The sequence below is a fragment of the Gobio gobio genome (genome assembly GCF_949357685.1).
Source record: "Gobio gobio genome assembly, chromosome: 6".
In the NCBI taxonomy this organism is placed as follows: Eukaryota; Metazoa; Chordata; class Actinopteri; order Cypriniformes; family Gobionidae; genus Gobio; species Gobio gobio.
In genome coordinates this window covers 3,521,238-3,545,381 of record NC_137102.1, presented here as the reverse complement: position 1 = coordinate 3,545,381, position 24,144 = coordinate 3,521,238, and the positions used below count along the sequence as shown (strand labels likewise).

The 24,144-nt window shown below is 41.8% G+C and overlaps 1 protein-coding gene across 6 annotated transcripts in view; it reads left to right on the top strand.

Annotated features, from left to right (window-relative positions):
• Positions 1-24,144, top strand: part of astn1 (astrotactin 1) — a 463,883-nt gene that overhangs the window by 103,605 nt on the left and 336,134 nt on the right. For 2 of the 6 annotated variants that reach the window (XM_079819008.1, XM_079819010.1), the window contains exons 4-5: positions 1,208-1,357; positions 21,096-21,203. In XM_079819008.1, the coding sequence (XP_079675134.1) occupies positions 1,208-1,357; positions 21,096-21,203 (258 nt within the window). Of the gene's footprint in view, positions 1-1,207; positions 1,358-21,095; positions 21,246-24,144 lie in introns of all 6 variants that reach the window. The other 4 variants (XM_079819007.1, XM_079819009.1, XM_079819011.1 and 1 more) reach the window with 2 other exon arrangements.

Below are 24,144 nucleotides of genomic sequence, written 5' to 3'. Positions count from 1 at the left end.
GTTGCATGTAAAAGAGCAACCTGCGCAGACTTCAGAAATGTCTCCTTTTGTGCTGTATGGAAGAAAGACACACATCGAGCTCTGGAATGACATGAGGGGGATTCAACTGTACAATTTACATTTGACTGACCTGCCCTTTTAACATTCCCAATAAAACCTCAGACAATAACCTTAATGATTTTAATGGCATGCTTTAATTATGCAGTAAATTAATGCACACTCCTAATTCAGTGTTTTGATGCAGTGCCTAATTTCAGAGATACATAAACAACTTGGAAACCAGGCCTTGAATGCATAAGTGGATGCATGTTCAAGTTATTTAGCATTTGATGTAGCTGTAAAAAAGAATCCTTTGAATGTCTTTTAGCGTATGTATATATACACACAACGTGATACGATATCATTTTTTTTTTACATCTAGGAACCTGTGAGATTTAAATTGCATGTACTAAGCACGCCATTCGCACATTCGTGCCCCTGGAAATATTTATTCCACCTCGATAGCTCAAGAGTCAGCGGCTGAGCTCGCATTTTGGTTTGTGGCTGCAAGTGCAAGCTCCAGAAATTGGATAAAGCCCATATCAAAACAGCTGCAGAGAGGAAATCAACATGACATATTTATTTATTTAGCCAAAGCTATTTTTCCCCAAATAATATCAAAGTAATAACGCTATAAATTCCAGCTAAGCGTGGGTGCAACCCATTTAAGCTCTGCAATAGTCAAGAATAGATGCGAGTCACATGACCTGAGTCTCTGCCAGATCGGCTGTGTCCATTGGACGGACAGAATTTGGAATGGCCGCCCCTTATCTGATGTGAAATGATGTTGATGTTTGCCTTGAAGAGTAGCCCATTATAAATAAAAGCTTTTCAGGAGAGGGGCGATTTCATGCTGTCACAATCATTTGCCTAATACAATGAAACCCTGCACTGCCAGTTGTCTTTATTGTGCAATTGACTCATTATAAAGGCCCAGACTAACTACAGGGGACGGCGATGTTGCGTAATGGTGAATGACGGCTGTAAAGGCTCTCAATTGCTTTGGTTGTAACATAACCCTGAAAATACTTTGCATGGTCCACTTAGACTTGTCCTTCTGAATGACAAGCGTTTACATGAAGTGTCTCTGCGTGCTCACGGCGGACGGTTATTTGCTGCTCATTCGTCTGTCTCGCTTTATCCCTAATTGTAACCTTTTTTCCATCAGGGAGTGATAGTACGAAACTGTCCCTAATGAGCAAGTACAAGGATAACATCATCGCCACCAGTCCTGTCAACAGCAACCACCAGCAGAACACACTCCTCCCGCACAACACCTCCACCAACCAGCGCAAGCGTCTGTCCAGCAAGACGCATGGTGAGTCTGGGTCTCCTGTGCTGTTTCTAATGTTTGCCATCCACGGTTCGGTGTGTGTGCTAACTTAGCATACTGCTAGCCGATTAGCCTGCTAAATAAGCCTGTATCCTACACAAGTCGCTTAACCTAGACATAACTGCAGCAATGTTTAGTGCAATCGCAGTACGTATAGAGTATGTAAGATTTTTTAAAAATGTTTCTCTTAAGCTATCCAAGGCTGTATTAAATAAAAAAAATACAGTAAGAAAAGTAATATTGTGAAATAGTATTACAACTTATAGGGATAGTTCACCCAAAAATGCTAAAATTATGCAAATGATGCACTTTTATGATGGATAGATGCACTTTTATGCACTTTTATGATGGACAGATGCACTTTTATGATGGATAGATGCACTTTTATGCACTTTTATGATGGACAGATGCACTTTTATAATGGATGGATGCACTTTTATGATGGAAAGATGCACTTTTTTATGGCTGGATGCACTTTTATGACGGATAGATGCACTTTTATGATGGATAGATGCACCTTTTTGATGGATGGATGCACTTTTTTGATGATAGATGCACTTTTATGATGGATAGATGCACTTTTTTGATGGATGGATGCACTTTTATGATGGATGGATGCACTTTTATGATGGATAGATGCACTTTTTTGATGGATGGATGCACTTTTATGATGAATGGATGCACTTTTTTGATGATAGATGCACTTTTATGATGGATAGATGCACCTTTTTGATGGATGGATGCACTTTTTTGATGGATAGATGCACTTTTATGGACTTCAAAACAGAAACAATCATTCACTGCCATTATAAAGCTTGGAAGAGCCAGGACATTATTAATATAACTGATTGTATTCGTCTGAAAGAAGAATGTCATACAGGAATGACTTGAGGGTCAGTAAATCATGGCGTAATCTTCATTTTTGGATGAACCATTACTCCAGTCTTCAGTGTCACATGATCGTTCAGAAATCATTCATATGATGATTCGATGCTCAAGAAAAGTTTCTTATTATTAACAATGTTGGAAACGGCTGTGCTGCCTAATCATTTTTGTGCAAACCGTTATACATTCACTATAGTTAGAAAATAACATTTATTTGAGCGGTACAAAAGCGTGAGAAACCTCTGAATATCCCCTTCCATCCACACAGATCTCATTCCAACCGCCGTCTGTCTGTAATCATAACCACACACACACACACACACACACACACACACACACACACACACACACACACACACACACACACACACACATGTTTGTTTTTGTGAAATGTGAGGACATTCCATAGGCGTAATGGTTTTCATACTGTACAAACCGTATTTTCTATCCCCTTACACTGACCCTGCCCCTAAACCTAGCCCTCACAGGAGACTGTGCAGTTCACTTTCTGGGAAAAAAAACTTGTTCTGTGTGATTTATAAGCATTTTGAAAAGTGAGGACATGGGGAACGTCCTCATATTTCACCCTCTTTTTGTAATATCTATGTCATACCCATGTCATTATACACATTTGTGTCCTGATATTTCATGAAAACATGCCCACACACACACACACACACACACACACACACACACACACACACACATTTGTCTTCCGCTCTCTTTGCGATCCTGTTCTGGGTTTGAACGGCTCTTCCTCTTAATGCTTGTCTGGTCAGACCACCGAATCTTTGATTTGAAGAGGTATTCATATGCTTTTATGATATTCCTGTGACATCGGTTCTATTGATATCTGCATGTATTTAAGCCGCATAGATTCTACTCTCTCAGATTCGCTTTGGGCACGAATATCTGATGTCCAGTGAAGTGTTTTCCTTGAGTAAGAATATGATTTCCTAGCTGGACAAATATTTGACTCTGTGCTCATGCTTTAATGCTTCATTACCTCAGTCCAGCAGACGTCCGGCCTCTCGCTGACCTTCAGAACTGCAGTTTTTTTTTAATGCCCAATGCACTTGGATTTTCCATTTACTGTGCATGTGAATGTAAAGGTGCACTCAAGAATTCCTGCCTCATTAAAAAGCTTTACAGAACTGAAAATGTTTAAATTTACACATGAAGACTTCAATCAAATTAGTAGCCTGATAAAAGTTGTTGGTATAAGAGTGGGTGGTCATGCCGAGATCACATGATCAGTCAAATGCTACTCACTTTTATCTCCTTATTTTTTTTTAGCAGAATAAATAATGTAGAATATAATAATCATGGGTATATGTAAGCTCCAGAATGCAATATTTTGATCAATATTTGATCAAAAATATAGTAAAAACTGTAAATATTCTGAAATACTGTATTATTACAATGTAAAATATTTTCAAGAATTTGCACCAGCCATTACTCCAGCCTTCAGTGTCACATGACACACTAGTCTAAATAATAAATAGACTAATGGCATATCTGTCGATGGGTATCGAGAACCAAATTGCCCAGAACTGGTGATTCGATAAGAAACACGCATTTCGATACATTTCAATTCCACTTATCGGTTCCTGTGCGCGCATTTCATTGTGATTTTTAACCACTGCACACACACACACACACACACCCACGTGCGCACAGAATGGCTTCTCATAGTGAATGAATAGTGCGTGAGTTCTCTTCCTCGTCTTTTTGCACAGCACGCGAATGGACAAATGCACACAAAAATGTCAAAATACTGTCGTAAACACAGTCGGGTATGTCGTTGACGGCAGATTTTCTTGATGCCGTTTCTATGATAACATTAACCAAACAACAAAAGACGAGAAAATCCACTTACTGTTCTTGACAGAAGAACTTTGAACTATATTTGTAATGTATAGCCTATATTTGATCAATAAAGTGCAGTGTTATTTTACATTTGATTACAGTTTCTGTTCCCATCTGAAAATGTTTATTTCAATCATCACCATTCAATTGTATTTATTTGTGCAATTGCTAATTTGTTTATTTGTTCTTTGTTCTTTGTTCTTACTTGTCTTTAATAATGCTTGAAAGGCTTTTTTTTCTTTTCTTTTTTTGCTATGTTATTTTTAAACCATATGCAAATGTTGCTAGCCTGTTGACTTTTGTTCATGGTATCCAGTTACAATGAAATGTGTTTGCAATAATAGCCTAATAATAAATGTGTTTTTTACCCTATTGGAATCGAAATTAGGAATCGATAAAATTAAAACGATACCCAACCCTACACTACAGAAAATGACTGGCCGTAACTTTAATAGTTTAATACTTACAGTCAAATGGGAGCTGCCGATCTCTGTTCAATGATGTTTTATTAACAAAGTTCAGTAGGATCATTTTCAGATGATCTATCCAATCAGCACAAGAGGAGGCCTATATACAGTCAAACCAAACATGATCATGACACAGATGTAATATTTCTCTAGTGTGTGAGGACACTATAGTTCATTCTGTAAGTGAGGAGAGCTAAATAAAGTCAACTGAGACATATTAAACCCAAGAATTATTCATACACCAACAGTAAAATTAATAAAAACCTGGGATTAAAATGATTCAGACACTTTGAGCTGAGCATGTTTTGCTCAAGTGTTTTGTCTTTAATTGCTAATGTGACCTTTGACCCCACAGACTGAACAAAATGAAGCATTGCTTGCTCATTGGTTGAGCTAAACTGGTATTATCTAATTGTGTTCTTGAATTTAACGATTGGTTGATTGTGATCCATTACATCCCTTTCTATCAAAGTTATAATAGCAATATTATTATTTTGGAGTTGAGAAAGAGCTGTACACTGAAAAAAATGCTTTTCTTACTTAGTATTTTTGTCTTGTTTTCAGTCCAAATATCAAAAAATCTTACATTAGGAAGCATTTACTTCCTAGTTTTTGCTTAAAACAAGCAAAATAATCTGCCAATGGGGTAAGCAATGTTTTCTGTTTTAATTAAGATTATTTTGCTTACCCCATTGGCAGATTATTTTGCTTGTTTTAAGCAAAATCTCCCATAATGTTGAGTTATTTTCCCCCAAAACAAGACAAAAACTTTTGCGTGTCTAGAAAATGCTTCTTAATGTAAGATTTTTTAGATATTTGGACTGAAAACTAAGTAAGAAAAGCATTTTTTGCAGTGTAAGAGGCCAGTGACCCAAAGACAGGCTCAAACCCTCAGAGACAAACTCATCCATGGAGCAATTAGGGCAATACATATCCACCTCCATATATAAAGATTCCCTCATAATACTCACCATGGCATTGTTAAAGACGACCTATTATGCCTCTTTACTTTTTCATCTTTCTTTAGTGTAATGTTGCTGTTTGAGTTTGAAAAAGGTCTGTAAAAGTATAAAGCACAAAGCCACTCCGATAAATAATAACTGTAAGTAATCTATGTATGAACTTACCTATTATTTATCACAAAAGATAAGGTTTATGCATAATTAGGAAAGTGTTTACTATGGCTACTATGGTCACTTTTTGGTAATTCAGGGTTCCCACTCATCCTGGAAAACCTTGAACACTTGAACAGTCCTGGAAAACACATGGACAATTAGAGAGCATGTCAAATGTCCTGGGAAATCTTGTAGACAGATTATCACATCATTTTGATATAAACTCACAATTGCGAGTTTATATCTTTCAATTCTGACTTATTTTCTCTGAATTGTGAGATATAAACTGCAATTGCTAGTTATAAAGTTCAATTCTGAGGCAAAAATAATGACTTTTTTTCAGAATTGCGACAATTTGCGAGTTTATATCACAATTACGAGAAAGTCAGAATAACGAGATAAAGAGTCGCAATTACTTTTTCATTTCTTTTATTCTGTGGTGTAAAGAAGCTTTTACAGTCATAACGTATGATTATGAGCTCATATTAAAAACTATTTCATAGTTAAGTCATGGTAATAAACTGTACGCCTTTTAAGCAATATTTGGCGTGATCCTCGTCTTTTATTCCCGTCATAGTAAAATTAAAAAAGTCCTGGAAAATGGTCGCTGAAAAAGAGCGGGAACCCGGCTCCAAAAATGGAGATCCAGATTTAGCTTTTCACATACTGATATTGCCCTGTTTATTTATTGGCCATTATCACGGTTGGGCAATATCTTTTTATGATTATTATTTTTGCATGATTACAGACAAAGGGACTTTGTTCCCTTTGAAATGTCCTCTTTCTTCTTCTCTAATGAACACTGTATGACTGTTCAGATCAGGAAAGCTGCTAAAGGCTATGTTTAGACTCGCCGGAGCCAAATGTGTGTGAGATCCTCTCAAGTTCTTCTTCTTTTTCTCTCAGTCACACCTGCCTCTCTCACTTCATCTATTTATACCCCTCAATTTTCCATTATACAAATTAGAACTGTTGCATTTGACGTCTTTCAGCTGTAGGTCACCAGTGCCGGTGTAGGTGTTTGTACTTCACCTTTCCTCATTGTGAGCCCATTCTGGTGACACTGTGATTCCAAGACCTCGCAAATGATTGAGTTCTAGCACCCTGGATGGCGGTGCGAAATAACTTTTTTGTTGTAGGAGGTGTGCACCTGCACTGCATGCCGAGAAGCTGTCGGCCCTCCGTGTTGAATATTTAAACGAGCTCATCTTTTATTCCCCTCCACGGAGCTTTGCACCTTTGGCCCCTGCCTAATTGTGGAGGCTAGCACACAATCCTCACCTGCTCTGTGAGGTTTACGGCTAATTCCTGTGAAGGTGCTTCTTTTGTTCTCATTTGTTTCGAATACAAAAAGAGGCATTGCCGTGCCGGCATGTGTCATTTCGAAAAGGTGTTCCCATTTAAAGTCTTAAATGTCAGGTGTTTCATCAGCTTTTTGTTAGATTTTCATTTTATAATAAAGCTGAGTCATTTTTACTCTTGTACTCTTAAGGCATTTCGAAATCAATGAGTCGAATTTACTAACTGTTGCACGGTATTTGAGCACAAAGCCTGCGGTGTGTTAGTCTGGCGTTTGGTTTAACCAGGCATTGAAAAATAATGCAAACATGCTTTCTTAAAATGTAAATTATGCTCAATATGGATTGTGCTCGATAAACTAGTGTTGCAGTCAAGACCACCTAATCCTAGACCAAGTAGAGACCAAGACAAATGTGTGGTGAGATCAAGACCAAGAACAAGACTTTGAGGGGTTGAAACAAAGCCCAAGACCAAGACTTTGAGGGATTGAGACCAAGACCAAGACTTTGAGGGATTGAGACCAAGACTGTGAGGGGTTGAGACCAAGACCAAGACTTTGAGGGGTTGAAACAAAGACCAAGACCAAGACCAAGACTTTGAGGGATTGAGACCAAGACTGTGAGGGGTTGAGACCAAGACCAAGACTTTGAGGGGTTGAAACAAAGACCAAGACCAAGACCAAGACTTTGAGGGATTGAGACCAAGACTTTGAGGGTTGAGACCAAGACCAAGACTTTGAGGGGTTGAAACAAAGCCCAAGACCAAGACTTTGAGGGATTGAGACCAAGACCAAGACTTTGAGGGATTGAGACCAAGACCAAGACTTTGAGGGGTTGAGACCAAGACAAGACCAAGACTTTGAGGGATTGAGACCAAGACCAATACCAAGACTTTGAGGGGTTGAGACCAAGACCAAGACTTTGAGGGGTTGAAACAAAGCCCAAGACCAATACTTTGAGGGATTGAGACCAAGACCAAGACTTTGAGGGGTTGAGACCAAGACCAAGACTTTGAGGGGTTGCGGCCAAGACCAAGACTTTGAGGGGTTGAGATCAAGACCAGGACCAAGACTTTGAGGGGTTGAGATCAAGACCAAGACTTTGAGGAGCTGAGATCAAGACCAAGACCAAGACTTTGAGGGGTTGAGATCAAGACAGACCAAGACCAAGGCTTTGAGGGGTTGAGATCAAGACCAAGGCAGGGCGAGACTGAGTCAAGACCAAGACCAAGACTTTTAGGTTTTGAGACCAAGACCAAGACCATGAGGGGTTGACACCAAGACCAAGACTTTGAGAGATTAAGACCAAGACCAAGACTTTGAGAGGTTAAGAACAAGACCAAGACTTTGAGGGGTTGAGACCAAGACCAAGGCAGGACGAGACGGAGTCAAGACCAAGACCAAGACCAAGACTTTGAGGGGTTGAGACCAAGACCAAGACTTTGAGGGGTTGAGACCAAGACCAAGACTTTGAGGGGTTGAGACCAAGACCAAGACTTTGAGGGTTTGAGACCAAGACCAAGACTTTGAGGGGTTGAGACCAAGACCAAGATTTTGAGGGGTTGAGCCCAAGACCAAGACTTTGAGGGGTTGAGACCAAGACCAAGACTTTGAGGGGTTGAGACCAAGAACAAGACTTTGAGGGGTTGAGACCAAGAACAAGACTTTGAGGGGTTGAGACCAAGAACAAGACTTTGAGGGGTTGAGACCAAGACCAAGGCAGGATGAGACGGAGTCAAGACCAAGACCAAGACCAAGACTTTGAGGGGTTGAGACCAAGACCAAGACTTTGAGGGGTTGAGACCAAGACCAAGACTTTGAGGGGTTGAGACCAAGACCAAGACTTTCAGGGGTTGAGACCAAGACCAAGACTTTGAGGGGTTGAGACCAAGAACAAGACTTTGAGGGGTTGAGACCAAGAACAAGACTTTGAGGGGTTGAGACCAAGACTTTGAGGGGTTGAGACCAAGAACAAGACTTTGAGGGGTTGAGACCAAGACCAAGACTTTGAGGGGTTGAGATCAAGACCAAGGCAGGACGAGACCGAGTCAAGACCAAGACCAGACCAGCACTCCTTAAAATCATAGAGATCTACATTACCACCTGAAAAATGTCTTATAATTTATAATAAATGACTTATAATAAATATAATTAGAATAAGACACTGTATAGAGCTGTTACCAATCAAATGAAATCTTTAAAAGTCATAATTATTAGATAAAAAGTCACAAATATGATTTTAAAAGTCATAATAGTGAGATAAAAAGTCAAAAATATGACATGTTAAGTCATTGTGAAATGTAAAAAAATTCTAAATGTTAGATTTAAAGTCGAAATTATGACTTAAAAGTCCTAATTATGAGATAAAAAGCTGAAATTAGATTTTAAAAAGTCTAAATTAAAATATAAATGTGCTTTTAATTTTTTGATTCACACTTATAATAATAATATTTACATTATTGTTTTCATTTTGTGCAATATATATATTTTTACATGCGTTTTTACAGTTTGAAATCAATTTTTACAACAGAAATAACTTACTTTAGCTTTTCATCTAAAACAAAACTCATGTCCTGTCATCAGTGTAAAGCTGAAGCATCTGTGTGTGAAAAGTGTGACCGAATACAACAGAATGAAATATTCACATCATACGATCATATAATAGTGTTTCGACATTTTGACAATAATGTCCGTAGAGCATTCAAATACATGAAAAACACATTAGAAAGTGCATAATTGCAAACATACATCACACACACACACACACACACAGCGCACACCGATGTGCCATCCAGAGAATGAGCCGGAGCCGTACAGTAATCATGGCTCTGCGAGATGTGCTGCTCCTCTCAGAAGAGTATTGAGGAAATATAAGTAATGAACAGGAGGTTAGGAGTGTGACTGAGATAAGATGCACGCCTCCGCCGGCTCTTTTTTCGCTGTGCACAAAAGACACAATTTACCCGTCAGAGCTAGACAAACGCTTTCATTATGCAGCGCGTGAGGAAGAGATGCATGAGCGCACTGACCCGTAGATTAGACTGCCTCGCGGTGATGATGATGATGATGATGATGATGATGAGAAATAATGTTTGAGTTACTCCGTTAAAAAACATCTCTGCTGGTGCGGAATCAAATAATTATAATTTATAGATGAGCCATCTGTACAGACTGAACTGCACAATGCTCATTTATGCAATATCATTCCATACCACCATAAAGCAACGCATGAAATATTCAACGCTGTGATGCAAACAACATGCAGGCGGGTCACAAGAACAGCAGGGGTTGTTTGGGCCTGCAGTGAAATCACGAATCTGGAAAGAGCACAGATCTGAAAATAAGAGCAATACAGGGATCGCCGCACTGTAACGAATGAAAACATGCAACAACCAGTTGTCCTCGATATGTCTTCTGAAAGCATGCAAAATGATTTTACAGTAAGCATTTTGGAAAGAATTCACTAAGAAAATGTGTTTAGCTGCATTGATTTAGCATCATAAATGTGACCCTGGAGCTCAAAACTAGGGGTCGACCGATATGGATTTTTTAGTGCCGATGCCGATTTTTTTTCATCAGCCTTAGCCGGTGAGCGATACGGGCTGACAATTTTCTTGAGCCGATATTTGAAGCCGATACTGCTTTTGCTCCCTCAATTTACAACATAAAAATGACACAATGATCATGATGATAACAATTTAAAATTTACAATTTTAAAAAAGGAACATTTATTGATCTAAAAAAAACGTCTCGGTTACGTATGGTAACCCACGTTCCCTGAAGGAGGGAACGGAGACGTACGTCGGACGTACCGACGAATTGGGATCACTTCAGGGAGCCCCTATCAGCTTCGAGATATAGAGAACAGGTCAATGGGCCATTGGCGTGAGAGATTTGCATCTTGCGCTCCGCCCCGCGCCGCGGGTATAAACAGGAAGCGAGAGCGAATGCACGCTGTTTTTCACTGAGGAGCCGAACATAGTGGCTCAACCTGCAGTGATGGTACAGCAACTGTGGCGACGGGACGTACGTCTCCATTCCCTCCTTCAGGGAACGTGGGTTACCATACGTAACCGAGACGTTCCCATTCAGTCGGTCACGTTCGACGTACGTCGGACGTACCGACGAATTGGGATCCCTTATGGAAAACGCCATAATTACTACCACTTCCAGCGCCCAGCGATGAGCCCCTCAGACCCCGATCTGATGCGGGCGGGAATTCACGCAGGGAGAGTCAAAGCTGCTGTTCCGCAAGACCCATTCAGCTGACTGTATTGGATAACGCTGGGAAAGTGTGCCTGTGAAGGCCGCTGCGGAAGCCACATCATGCCCAGAGGGAGTTACCATGTGGAGAATACACGTATGGGCTGACCGTGGGCAGCACAACATACGGAAGTTCCAGGGGTGGCCCCGGCCAATTAGTGGAGGGGGCCAACACGTACCTGGGATGGCAGAGGAGACTCTGCCGAGGGAAAGACACGGGCTCGCCGTAGGGAGCCGTACCGTGGAAGAATACACATATGGGACCGCCGTGGGGGTCACTACATATTGAACCCAGCCTAACACAAGTTCCACCAATGCATACGAGTGTTAGACCTGGCGTCGAATGCTCCGCCACGTCCGACTGCCGTGGGTTGCGGAGGACTCAACAGGGTTCGCCGATCCGGGGAACTCGACTGGAGCAGAATAAGCGCACGCATCCGTCTACCATAGGGGAGGGAATGCCGCAGCAAGCCAACACTAGAACAGGCATTTCGGTGTTACTGACTATGGGAAGTGAGCACACAGGAAGATACCGGCTCTACACGGAGGCTATAGAATCTAGCGAACGTGTTAGGTGTCGCCAAGCCCGCATCTCTACAAATATCTGTCAGCGAGGCGCCACGAGCCAGCGCCCAGGAAGAGGCAACACCCCTAGTGGAGTGGGCTCTTAACCCGAGCAGGCAGGGCACGTCTTGGGACTGATAAGCCAAGACGATGGCATCCACTATCCAGTGGGCCATCCTCTGCTTGGAGACAGCTTTTCCCTTCTGCTGTCCTCCGTAACAGACAAAGAGCTGCTCTGAGGTCCTGAAGCTTTGCGTTCTGTCCAAGTATGTCCGGAGAGCACGGACGGGACAGAGAAAAGCTAGGGCTGGGTCTGCCTCCTCCAAAGGCAGAGCTTGCAGGCTCACCACTTGGTCCCGGAAGGGAGTAGTGGGAACCTTGGGCACATATCCAGGCCGGGGTCTCATGATCACATGAGAGTTACCGGGCCCGAATTCCAGGCACGATTCGTCAACCGAAAATGCCTGCAGGTCCCCTACCCTCTTGATGGAGGCCAACGCAGTCAGGAGTATTGTCTTTAACGACAGAATTTTCAACTCAGCTGACTGCAGAGGCTCAAAGGGTTCTCTCTGTAGTGCAGTTAGCACCAGAGTTAAGTCCCAAGAGGGTATGGAGGGAGGACGAGGCGGATTTAACCTCCTCGCCCCCCTAAGGAACCTGTCGACCAGATCGTGCTTACCTAGAGATTTTCCATCTACTAGCTCATGATTAGCGGCGATAGCGGCAACATAGACTTTGAGGGTGGAGGGAGACAGCCTTCGCTCCAACCCATCTTGTAGAAAGGCAAGCACAGATCCGATCGAACATCTTCGGGGGTCTTCTTGGCGAAAAGAGCACCAATTGACGAACAGGTTCCACTTCAATGCATAGAGGCGCCTCGTAGAGGGGGCTCTAGCGGAAGTGATGGTGTCAACTACCGCTTGCGGTAGGTCACCTAGAACCTCCGCGTCCCGTCCAGGGACCAGACATGGAGTTTCCAGAGGTCTGGACGCGGGTGCCATAGGGTGCCCCGTCTCTGAGTCAGGTGATCCTTCCTCAGAGGAATGGGCCAGGGAGGTGCTGTCGCAAGGAGCACTAGTTCCGGGAACCAAGTCTGGTTGGGCCAATATAGAGCAACCAACAGGACTTGCTCCTCGTCCTCCCTGACTTTGCACAGTGTCTGCGCAAGAAGGCTCACTGGGGGAAACGCATACTTGCGTTCTTCCCGGGGCCAGCTGTGGACCAGGGCATCCGACCCGAGGGTTCCCTCGGTCAAGGAATAAAACCACTGACAGTGGGTCGTCTCTGGGGAGGCAAACAGGTCTACCTGTGCGGCCCCGAAACGACTCCAGATTAGCTGGACCGCCTGGGGATGGAGTCGCCATTCTCCCGGAAGCACCGGCTGACGTGACAGCTCGTCGGCTGCACGATTGAGCAGGCCCGGAATGTGAATGGCACGAAGCGACCTCAGATGCTTCTGACTCCATAAGAGGAGATGGCGGGCGAGTTGTGACATGCGACGGGAGCGTAGACCACCCTGTTTTTTGACGTACGCAACGGTCGCAGTGTTGTCCGTACGGACCAGAACGTGCTTGCCTCTGAGCAGAACTTTGAAGCGGCTGAGTGCAAGACGAACTGCTAACAACTCGAGGCAATTGATATGCCATTGCAGTTGAGGCCCTGTCCACAGACCCGAAATTGCAAGCCCGTTGTACGTGGCACCCCAGCCGGTGGATGAGGCATCCGTGGAGACAACAGAATGCCTGGACACTTGTTCTAGGGGAACTCCCGCCCGTAGAAACAAAGGGTCTGACCACGGGCTGAAGGTTGGCGGCACCTCGGAGTCACTTGGACGCGGAGGGACCGCTGCGCCACGGCCATCTCAGGACTCGGTCGTGTAGCCAGCGTTGAAGCGGTCTCATATGAAGCAATCCCAGCGGCGTTACTGCGGCTGTGGATGCCATATGCCCCAGGAGCCTCTGAAAATGTTTCAGTGGTACCGCTGTCCTGCCTTTGAACGAATTCAAGCAGTTCAACACTGACTGGACGCGCTCCTCGGTGAGGCGCGCTGTCATGGCGACCGAGTCTATCTCCATACCGAGAAAAGAGATCCTCTGTGTGGGACAGAGTTTGCTCTTCTCCCAGTTGACCCGAAGTCCCAACTGGCTGAGGTGACGGAGCACCTTGTCCCTGTGTTCGCACAACTGCTCTCACGACTGGGCAAGGATCAGCCAGTCGTCGAGGTAGTTGAGAATGCGAACACCATGCTCTCTCATGGGAGCAATGGCCACCTCCGCAACCTTCGTAAAGACGCGGGGCGACAGGGACAGGCCGAAGGGCAAGACGCGGTACTGACATGCCCGTCTTTCGAACGCGAAGCGCAGAAAGGGCCGGTCGAGGGGAATCGAGAATGAAAGTACGCGTCCTTCAGGTCGATCGCTGCAAACCAATCTTGGGGACGGATGCACCTGAAGATGTGCTTCTGCGTTAGCATTCTGAACGGCAGCCTGTGAAGGGACCGGTTCAGGAATCGCAGGTCCAAGACCGGCCATAACCCGCCGCTTTTCTTGGGTACAATGAAGTACGGGCTGTAGAACCCGGACCTCATATCGGCTGGAGGGACCGGCTCCATCGCGTCCTTCGCCAGTAGGCCCGAAGTGGGATCTGAGTGTGCTCTGCAACACTTACCTGCGTCCGCGGAGGGGGCGTGCAAGTGTGGGGAGGCCGCTTGAGTGCGTTCCCACAGCCGGCGCCCCCTGCTGGCGAAGGGAGAGGCGTCTGAGGGTGGCGAGGCATGGGAGCGTCGACCACCGCCAAGCGCGCTCCCAAATGAAGAAGGGGCTGAGCGTGGCAAGGCTTTGTGGCGTTGCGCACGGTCTGCCTCACCTCCTTCCTCAGCGGGGAACAAGAGTGGCGAGGCATAGCGTCACGCACTGTTGTCCACGCACCGCTGAGAAGAGGGGAATGAGATTGGCGAGGCTTTGTAGCGTCACACGCTGCCATTCTCGCCCTCTTGTGGGGAGGGGAATGAAAGCGGCGAGGCTCTGTAGCGTCACACACTGCCATTCTCGCCCTCTTGTGGGGAGGGGAATGAAAGCGGCGAGGCTTTGTAGCGTCACAAGCTGCAGTTCCTGAACTCCCGAGACCCAGAGGTATTGGAACTGCTCTTTTTTTATTTGGGTACCACTGGCTGTTTTTAACATCAGTGGCGGAACAGAATTACTAATGGTTTTCCACCCGGCCCTCCTCCAATAGTTCCACAATGCCAAAGCCTTCCAATGCACATCCGAGAAAAGGCAAGGGGCAGGCAAGGCGATTTACGCGTTGCAGTATGCCTCAGCCATCCGGGAAAGCATGGCTGTCAAGTATGAATCTGATTCAGCACGAGCGCCCACTATTACGGTGGGAATCTCAGCATCATCTTCATTTTCAACAGACAACACCCTCTCTCCGATGCAGCGATTGACATCTGTCCTCTGCTAGAGCCCCAAATGAAACACTAGGTCCCCTTTCAAGGACCAGCAATCTCATCTGTAAGCTACCAGCAGACACGTGAGACAGTGGGCGTGGCCGTGAGACGGCACACGGCGCGCTGAACACTCAAGCCCTTATGAAAAAGGCAAGACGAACAGCGCGCCGACGTGGCCAAGCTCTCATGAGAGAGCATAGACCACCCACGAACACAGTCTCAACATGCTTGCGATGCGATAGAGGAGTGAGGGGCCCACAGAGATTTACGCGGCGGGGAAGCCTCACTGTAATCCTCAGGCCACCCAGGCTTATCAGCCAAAATAGTCCCCCCTCTGGTGCACCAGAAAAGAGACTAGATCGGGGTATAAGCGAAGGGACTCAACCCCGTTTGAGGCATCATAGTCTCGACCGCGCATCGGAGGCGCCGAGTGACGCGCGCAGAGTTGCCGTGGCAACCCGCGCTGTCACCCGGCAGCCAGACGGCACACGGCGCGCTGAACACTCAAACCCTCACGCGGAAGGTGAGATGACCAGCGCGTCGACGTGATCCCGTTCCCCTGAGAGAACACGGATCACCCACGACACAGTCTCAACATGTTTATGCGAGAGGGATCGTGGCCGTCAGGACAGGAAACAACCGCATCCAGAAACGCACGAGTGGAATGACGTCTTGAAAAAGACGCAGTGTCACACCCGTGTTGCTCTTTTGTGAGGAAACGCTCTTTAAACAGTGCTGAAGCACCCAGGGGAAGACCGCGGCAACACAGAGGTGGAAGTGCAGTCCTGTGGTGCACTCACTGAAACAAACGCCCTCACCAGACCGACAGTTGCTGTGAGAACAGCAGTTTGTTATGCTGATGCAGCGGTGAACATGCGGTCGCGCTGATTGTGCCTTTTCGCCAACACAGAGCGTCCTTTTCGTTCTCTGGAGCATCTCTCTTGCAGATAGGCTCTCTTTTAGAAAAGCAGTCTTGCTTCATCAACGCCGTTCGGCTCCGAAGTGAATGACAGCGTGCATTCGCTCTCGCTTCCTGTTTATACCCGCGGCGCGGGGCGGAGCGCGAGATGCAAATCTCGCACGCCAATGGCCCATTGGCCTGCTCTCTATATCTCGAAGCTGATAGGGGCTCCCTGAAGTGATCCCAATTCGTCGGTACGTCCGACGTACGCCGAACGTGACCGACTGAATGGGAACATTATTTAACAAATAGTAAAAACAGGTGAGGTAGAACAAGAAAAAAAAAAAAGAGTTAAGTGGTGAAAATAAATTCTGAAAATAAATATTAAAGGGTTAGCTCACCCAAAAATGAAAATTCTGTAATTAATTACTCACCCTCATGTCGTTCGACACCCGTCAGACCCGTCAGATTCATAACGCTTCGAAGCTTCATGAGGCCGTGTTTTGAAATCGTCATCACTATGTAAGTCGTTATTTAGGGTTTTTTTGCGCACAAAAACTATTCTCGCCGATTCATAAAGTTATTGTAGAACCACTGTAGTGAGATGGACTTTGTATCGACGTCTTTAGTGCCTTTTAAGGGTCTTGAGAGTGATTCAAGATTCAAGATTCAAGAGTTTTATTTGTCACATACACAGTTATATACACAATATACAACTGGCAGTGAAATGTAAACAGGTCCGCTCCATGGACAGTGCAAATAACAGTTACAAGAAATTAAATAGAAATAGAATAAAATTAGAATAAAAAGTATTAACATAAGTAGAATTATAAATAAATCAAGTTAAGATAAAAATAGGAAATAAGATAAAAATAAAAATATAAAAAAATATGTGGATATGATAAGTGAGATAAACTGTAGACTTAAAAATAAGTGGTTAACATAAAATATATAATATGTATATATAAAGAAGTATAATGTGCAAGGTTTATTACAGGATGTTACGCAGTAACAATAGGGACGTAAAGTGCAGTGCAATTGCAGTATGTGGATGTTAATGTTAAAAGACTGGATGTTTATGTGTGTGCGGGGGTGAAGTGAGTCACGTGACTGAGTTCAGGAGTCTGATGGCCTGGGGGAAGAAACTCCTCCTGAGTCTTTCAGTCTTTGCCATCAGGCTACGGAAGCGCTTACCAGATGGCAGCAGGGTGAAGTGAGAGTTTGCAGGGTGATTAATGTCTCTGATGATTTTAGTAGCTCTACCTCTGCAGCGTTTGGTGAAGATGTCCTGCATTTCCTCAGCTGGCGCAGGTGGTACAGTCTTTGCCTGGCTTTTTTCACCTGTGTCTGGATGTGTGTAGTCCAGGTCAGATCCTCGGAGATGTTCACACCCAGGTATTTGAAGCTGCTCACTCTCTCTACCGGTGTCCCGCTGATCATGAGAGGGGAGTATGACCGATGCTGTCTCTTCCTGAAGTCCACAATCAGTTCTTTGGTCTTGTTAACATTCAGAGAGAGACAGTTGTCCTGGCACCATGATGTCAGTTGCTCCACTTCGTCCAAGTATGCCGTCTCATTGTTGTTGGAGATGAGACCCAGGACAACAGTATCATCAGCAAACTTGATGATCGAGGTGGAGCTGTGTGTGGACAAACAGTCATGGGTGTAGAGAGAGTAGAGCAGGGGACTCAGCACACAGCCCTGTGGACAGCCCTGAGTGTAAAGTGCATTGAGCCAATGGAGGCCTTTCAGAGCATCAGATTTACACTAAAATATCTTCATTTGTGTCTGAAGATGAACGGAGGTCTGACGGGTATCCAACCACATGAGGGTCAGTCATTAATGACAGAATTTTCATTTTTGGGTGAACTAACCCTTTAAGCATAAATAAAAAAATTACACTATTGAATAGAATAGAATAGAATAGAAAACTTTATTGTCATTGTACAGCTGTACAACAAAATTGTCTCAATTGTATTGCACACAGTATCAACAAGCAAGCAGCATAATCAAGTCAAGTCCAACCCAGCGGTTGGGTTAAATGTTTGCTTATAACAACCCAATTGCTGGGTTAAAACAACCCAATTGCTGGGTTAGTCCATTTTCAACCCAACTTGGGTTATTTTTAACCCAGCATTTTTTAGAGTGTAGGTGCACTTCACTTAATCTCTTGTAGAGCAACACCAGCGGTAATTCAGGAAAAAATCTCCCAATGCTCCACGTGAAACTTCAGTCTTTCCACCTTTTACCATCGTGTCAATTCTCAATTGATTTTGATTAATATGCGGAGGGAGGGAGAGCAAGAGAGTTTGAAGATGGTGAGAGCTGCCCTGTGGACGCCTGTCTGGAAATAAGGCAGGGAAAAAATATCGGCGAACGCAGCAGCCTTATATCGGCCAATACACGTAAAAATGCAAATATCAGCTGATATATCGGTCTAACACTACTCAAAACCAGTCGTGCGTCTCACGGGTATATCTGTGGCATTGTATGGGTAAAAATTATACATTTTTATTTTATGCCAAAAATCATTAGGATATTAAGATCATGTTCCATGAAAATATTTGGTCAATGCTCATATCATAAATGTATTATTAGTAGTAATATGCATTGCTAAGGACTTCATTTGGACAACTTTAAAGGAGATTTTCTCAATATTTAGATTTTTTATATATTATTGTCCAAATATTGTCCAATCATACATCAATGGAAAGCTCATTTATTCAGCTTGCATCTCAATTTCCAAAACATTGACCCTTATGACTGGTTTTGTGGTCCAGGGTCACATTTATAATCAAAGTTTGATTGATAATGTCTGCCATGATCAATAGAAAATAGAAAACACAAAAAACATGTATCTTAAATAAAATGATGCTTACTGCTAATCACTTACAGGTAAATAGCAGTGGCTTGTGAATAGTAGTGTTGTAGTACTCGAGACCGGTCTGGGTCTCAAGAGCATTTTTTGACGGTCTTGGTCTTGGTTTTGTCTCGGTCTCGGCCACATTTGTACTCGGTCTGGTCTTGGTCTAAGACTAAGAGGACTCTGGATTTTGTTTCAAGAATGGTCAAGACCACAACTGCTGGATATTACTAAATTGCCAGTGCATTGTCTGATTTATTTATTAACATGAATCAATTATCATTAATGTTATTGGATGTAAAATGTACTGCTTCAATGCAATCAATACATGGGCGACGGAACCATTGTATGTGTGCGGGACAAGACCCACACACTTTATAAGACCAATGATGTTAGACCCATCACCATCTCTAATTCAGCACATATATATACTAATACTAATATTTTCTTACGTTTTATTGAAAATAAATGACTTTCTGATCTGATATGTGATGGAAAAAGGAGTGAGTTTGGCAAAAGGCAGATTTGAACCTTGGGTCGATTTGCGTCAAAACTTGATGCATGCGTCTTACCCTTACACTAATGTTGCTATAAATAATTATGTTTTTCGTAATTTTGTTGGCCCAACAAGACGTTTAGTAAACAAGGTGATATATTTGTACTTAATATAAATGTAACAGAAATTAATAAGGGGTTGTGTCACCAATGCTCACAAAAAAAGATATTGTTGCAAAAAGTTCTTTTTGAGATCTGGATTTAAAACATGTGATATAATTAACCAATATCACAAGAGCTGTTTTCACAAATGTAAGCATGAATGCAAACATGATATTGCTTTAACAAGCTTTTTTTTTTTTTTTTTTTACATTATCCTCAACATTATTTATGCATTTGTAATTGATCAATTCCGATGCATCTTCTGTATCACCTGTGCAACGCAAAGAGGAATTTTGTTGTTAAAATCCTATTTGTGACTTTTTAATCTAATAATGAGGACTTTAAAAATCATATTTTCAACATTTTATCTTATAATTATGACTTAGCATGTCATATTTACGACTTTTCATCTCACTATTATGACTTTTAAAATCCTATTTGTGACTTTATATCTAATAATGAAGACTTTTAAAATCATATTTTCAACATTTTATCTTATAATTGTGACTTAGCATGTAATATTTTCGACTTTTCATCTCACTATTATGACTTTTAAAATCATATTTGTGACTTTTTATCTAATAATTAGGACTTTTAAAATCATATTTTCAACATTCTATCTTATAATTATGACTATGATAATTGAAATAAGCTGATCAGTAATATAGTTGAATATTCGTGCTTATCATTGTATCATTTATTACGTTTCATCAACACTTTAGGGTTACACTTTATTGTAAAGTGTCATTGTTACATATGTTACATGTACTTACCATAGTAATAACAGTAAATTATACATAATTACATGCAACTAACCCTCAACCAAACCATAACCCTATAGTAAGTGCATGTATTAATATCACTCAGTACTTAAATATATAATTACACTGTAACAACGTCACCTTAACATAAAGTGTAACCCACTCTACAGTGTTATCTAATGTTAATTAAATAGTTTTTTTCAGCATTATCTGTACGATTTTCCCTCATTAAAAATAATCAAATGGTTTGATATTTCCAATGAATCTGTTATTTGGGCTGGCTTTGTATAATTGCTTGCTGTATTAATCAATAATTCTAGATAAGTAAACAAAAGGATTGGCAATTAGACAACCAAATCATCCTATTGTCATGCTGTCACATTGGTTTCATTTCAAACCCTCACAATGACACTGCGTTTGGAAATGTTGTTGTATGTCTTGAAATAATCTCTGAAATAATCACATTTTTAATTGGAAAGTCAGTCAACAATTAATGTCGACATTGTTTGTTTTTGGGACCAGCATCATTTCTGTGTCATTTGTTCGTGGTTGTTTTGGAAGGTTTGTCTTGACGGTGGGCCTGCATAGGTTTGACGAATGCGTTGATGGATGGTTTTTGTGTGAATTCTGCAGCGGGTTCAGTTTTCCTGAACCCGGATGGGGACTCTGGAACGGAGGCGGACAGTGAGCCGCAGTTGACCTTCTACACCGACCCAAACCGCAGCCGCCGTCGCAGTCGAGGTATGAGAAACGGTAACGTCAACACCGCGTGGGGCTCTGGGGGTAAGGAGGACTTCCACACCATCGCATGATTTCAACCTGCACCGCCTCATTGTGGCCATTTGGTGTTCGTGTCACATCCCGAGCAAAGCATTTGTTGTGAAGTGACTTGCCTTACCAACCGAGGCATGTCGTTTCGTGAGAGATTTGCCATTGCAGTTGAATACTCTTAAAGGGTTAGTTCACCCAAAAATGAAAATTCTGTCATTAATTACTTCCCCTCATGTCGTTCCGTCAGACCTCCGTTCATCTTCAGACACAAATGAAGATATTTTAGTGTAAATCTGATGGCTCTGAAAGGCCTCCATTGGCTCAATGCACTTTACACTCTCAGGACCCTTAAAAGGCACTAAAGACGTCGTTACAAAGTCCATCTCACTACAGTGGTTCTAAAATAACTTTATGAATCGGCGAGAATAGTTTTTGTGCGCAAAAAAACCCTAAATAACGACTTACATAGTATTGACGATTTCAAAACACTGCATCATGAAGCTTCGAAGCGTTATGAATCAGTGAGTCAATTCAGTGGTTTGAAGCATTATGAATCAGTGAGTCGATTCAGCAGTTTGGCGGTTTGACACAGGATCCGAATCATGATTCGACTCACTGATTCATAACGCTTCGAAGCTTCATGAGGCTGTGTTTTGAAATCGTCATCACTATATAAGTCGTTATTTAGGGTTTTTTGCGCACAAAAACTATTCTCGCCGATTCATAAAGTTATTGTAGAACCACTGTAGTGAGATGGACTTTGTAACGACGTCTTTAGTACCTTTTAAGGGTCTTGAGAGTGTAAAGTGCATTGAGCCAATGGAGGCCTTTCAGAGCATCAGATTTACACTAAAATATCTTCATTTGTGTTATGAAGATGAACGGAGGTCTGACGGGTGTCGGACGACATGAGGGGAATACATTAATGACAGAATTTTCATTTTTGGGTGAACTAACCCTTTAAAGGAACACGCCACTATTTGTAAAAATAAGCTCATTTTCCGACTCCCCTAGAGTTAAACAGTTGAGTTTTACCATTTTCTAATCCATTCAGCCGATCTCCGGGTCTGGCGGAAGCACTTTTAGCATAGCTTAGCATAGATCATTGAATCTGATTAGACCGTTAGCATCTTGCTCAAAAAATGACCAAAATGACCAAAGAGGTGCAACTAGAGGGGATTGCATAATTCCAGTAAAACTTCCTTTGGTCAAGCTGTTTTTTCATTCAAAACATCACATCAGTGGAATTCTGTAACACAAACAATTAGAGAATGCACATTGTTTAACACATTTAAGTATAATTTTAAGAAATGGCTTCTTCATAATCAACAATGTGAACATTAATGTTGCTTCCCCTATTATTATTATTATTAATTTTATTATTGATATTATTTAACCCATAACAATATATTTTTTTTCCCTCTCCATCTCTCTCTTCTTATATAGATGTGTGTATGTGTGTGTGGATGTATATATGTATATGTGTATATATATGTGTATGTGTGTGTATATATATATGTGTATATATATATATATATATATATATATATATATATATATATATATATATATATATATGTGTGTATATATGTGTATATATATGTGTATGTGTGTTTATATATATATGTGTGTATATATGTGTATATATTAGGGCTGTCAAAAGATTAATCGCGATTAATCGCATCCAAAATAAAAGTTTGTGTTTACATAATATATGTGTGTGTACTCTGTTAATTATTATTTATATATAAATACACACACAAGCATGTATATATTTAAGAAAAAAATATTATTTTATATATTAAACATTTATATTTATATATATATTATAGATTATATAAATGTATATACAGTATATACATGCAAATATTTCTTAAATATATACATGAATGTGTGTGTATTTATATATAAATAAGTACACACACATATATTATGTAAACACAAACTTTTATTTTGGATGCGATTAATCGTGATTAATCTTTTGACAGCCCTAATATATATATATATATATATGTATATATTGCCTTATTTTATTTTTTTGGTGTGTGTTTAATTGTATTCTTCCAGTGTTGTTTACAAGTTTGGGTTTTACTACTGTTGTTATTTTTGTTGTTTGTTGTTGTTGTTGGTTGTTTTGTTCTCTAGTTTTAGGGCTAATAACATCTGGCAAAGGGACTACCAATGGAAACTAGCCTTTGGGTTAAATTTTGGTTCATTTACATTCATGAATGTTGATTAATGTACACTGTCCCTTTTTAAAAAAAAAAAAATAAATAAAAGTTTTGATATTTTTCCTATTTAAAACTTGACTCTTATACTACAGCGCCTGAAAATAGGCTAACTTCCGTCAACATAACGTGCTGGGACTATTTTCACCCGCTATTACTATTTTCAGTAATATCATTGCACCGCTGAACTCATGGGGCGGCTCACAGCTCTTGATTATTACACAGGAATGAGAGTATAGTTCCTGCTATATCGGCCTTGAAAATCACAACTTCTCATTTTCTGTCGGTCTTAGTACACGATGTCACTACATAAGAGTCAAGTTTAAAATAGGAAAAATATCAAAACTCTTTGGTCATTTTTGAGCGAGATGCTATCGGTCTTCCAAATTTAACTGAAGGCCCCTGAGCAATTTTTAAGTTATAAAGTCCAATTCTGAGGAAAAACAAATGACTTTTTTTCAGATTTGCAAGTTTATATCACAATTATGTAAACTCGTAATTGCAAGAAAGTCAGAATAGCGAGATAAAAAGAGACAATTACTTTTTCTTTTCTTTTATTCTGTGGTGTAAACAAGCTACAACAGTCATAACGTATGATTATGAGCTCATATTAGAAACTATTTCATAGTTAAGTCATGGTAATAAACTGTACGCCTTTTAAAGCAATATTTGGCGTGATCCTC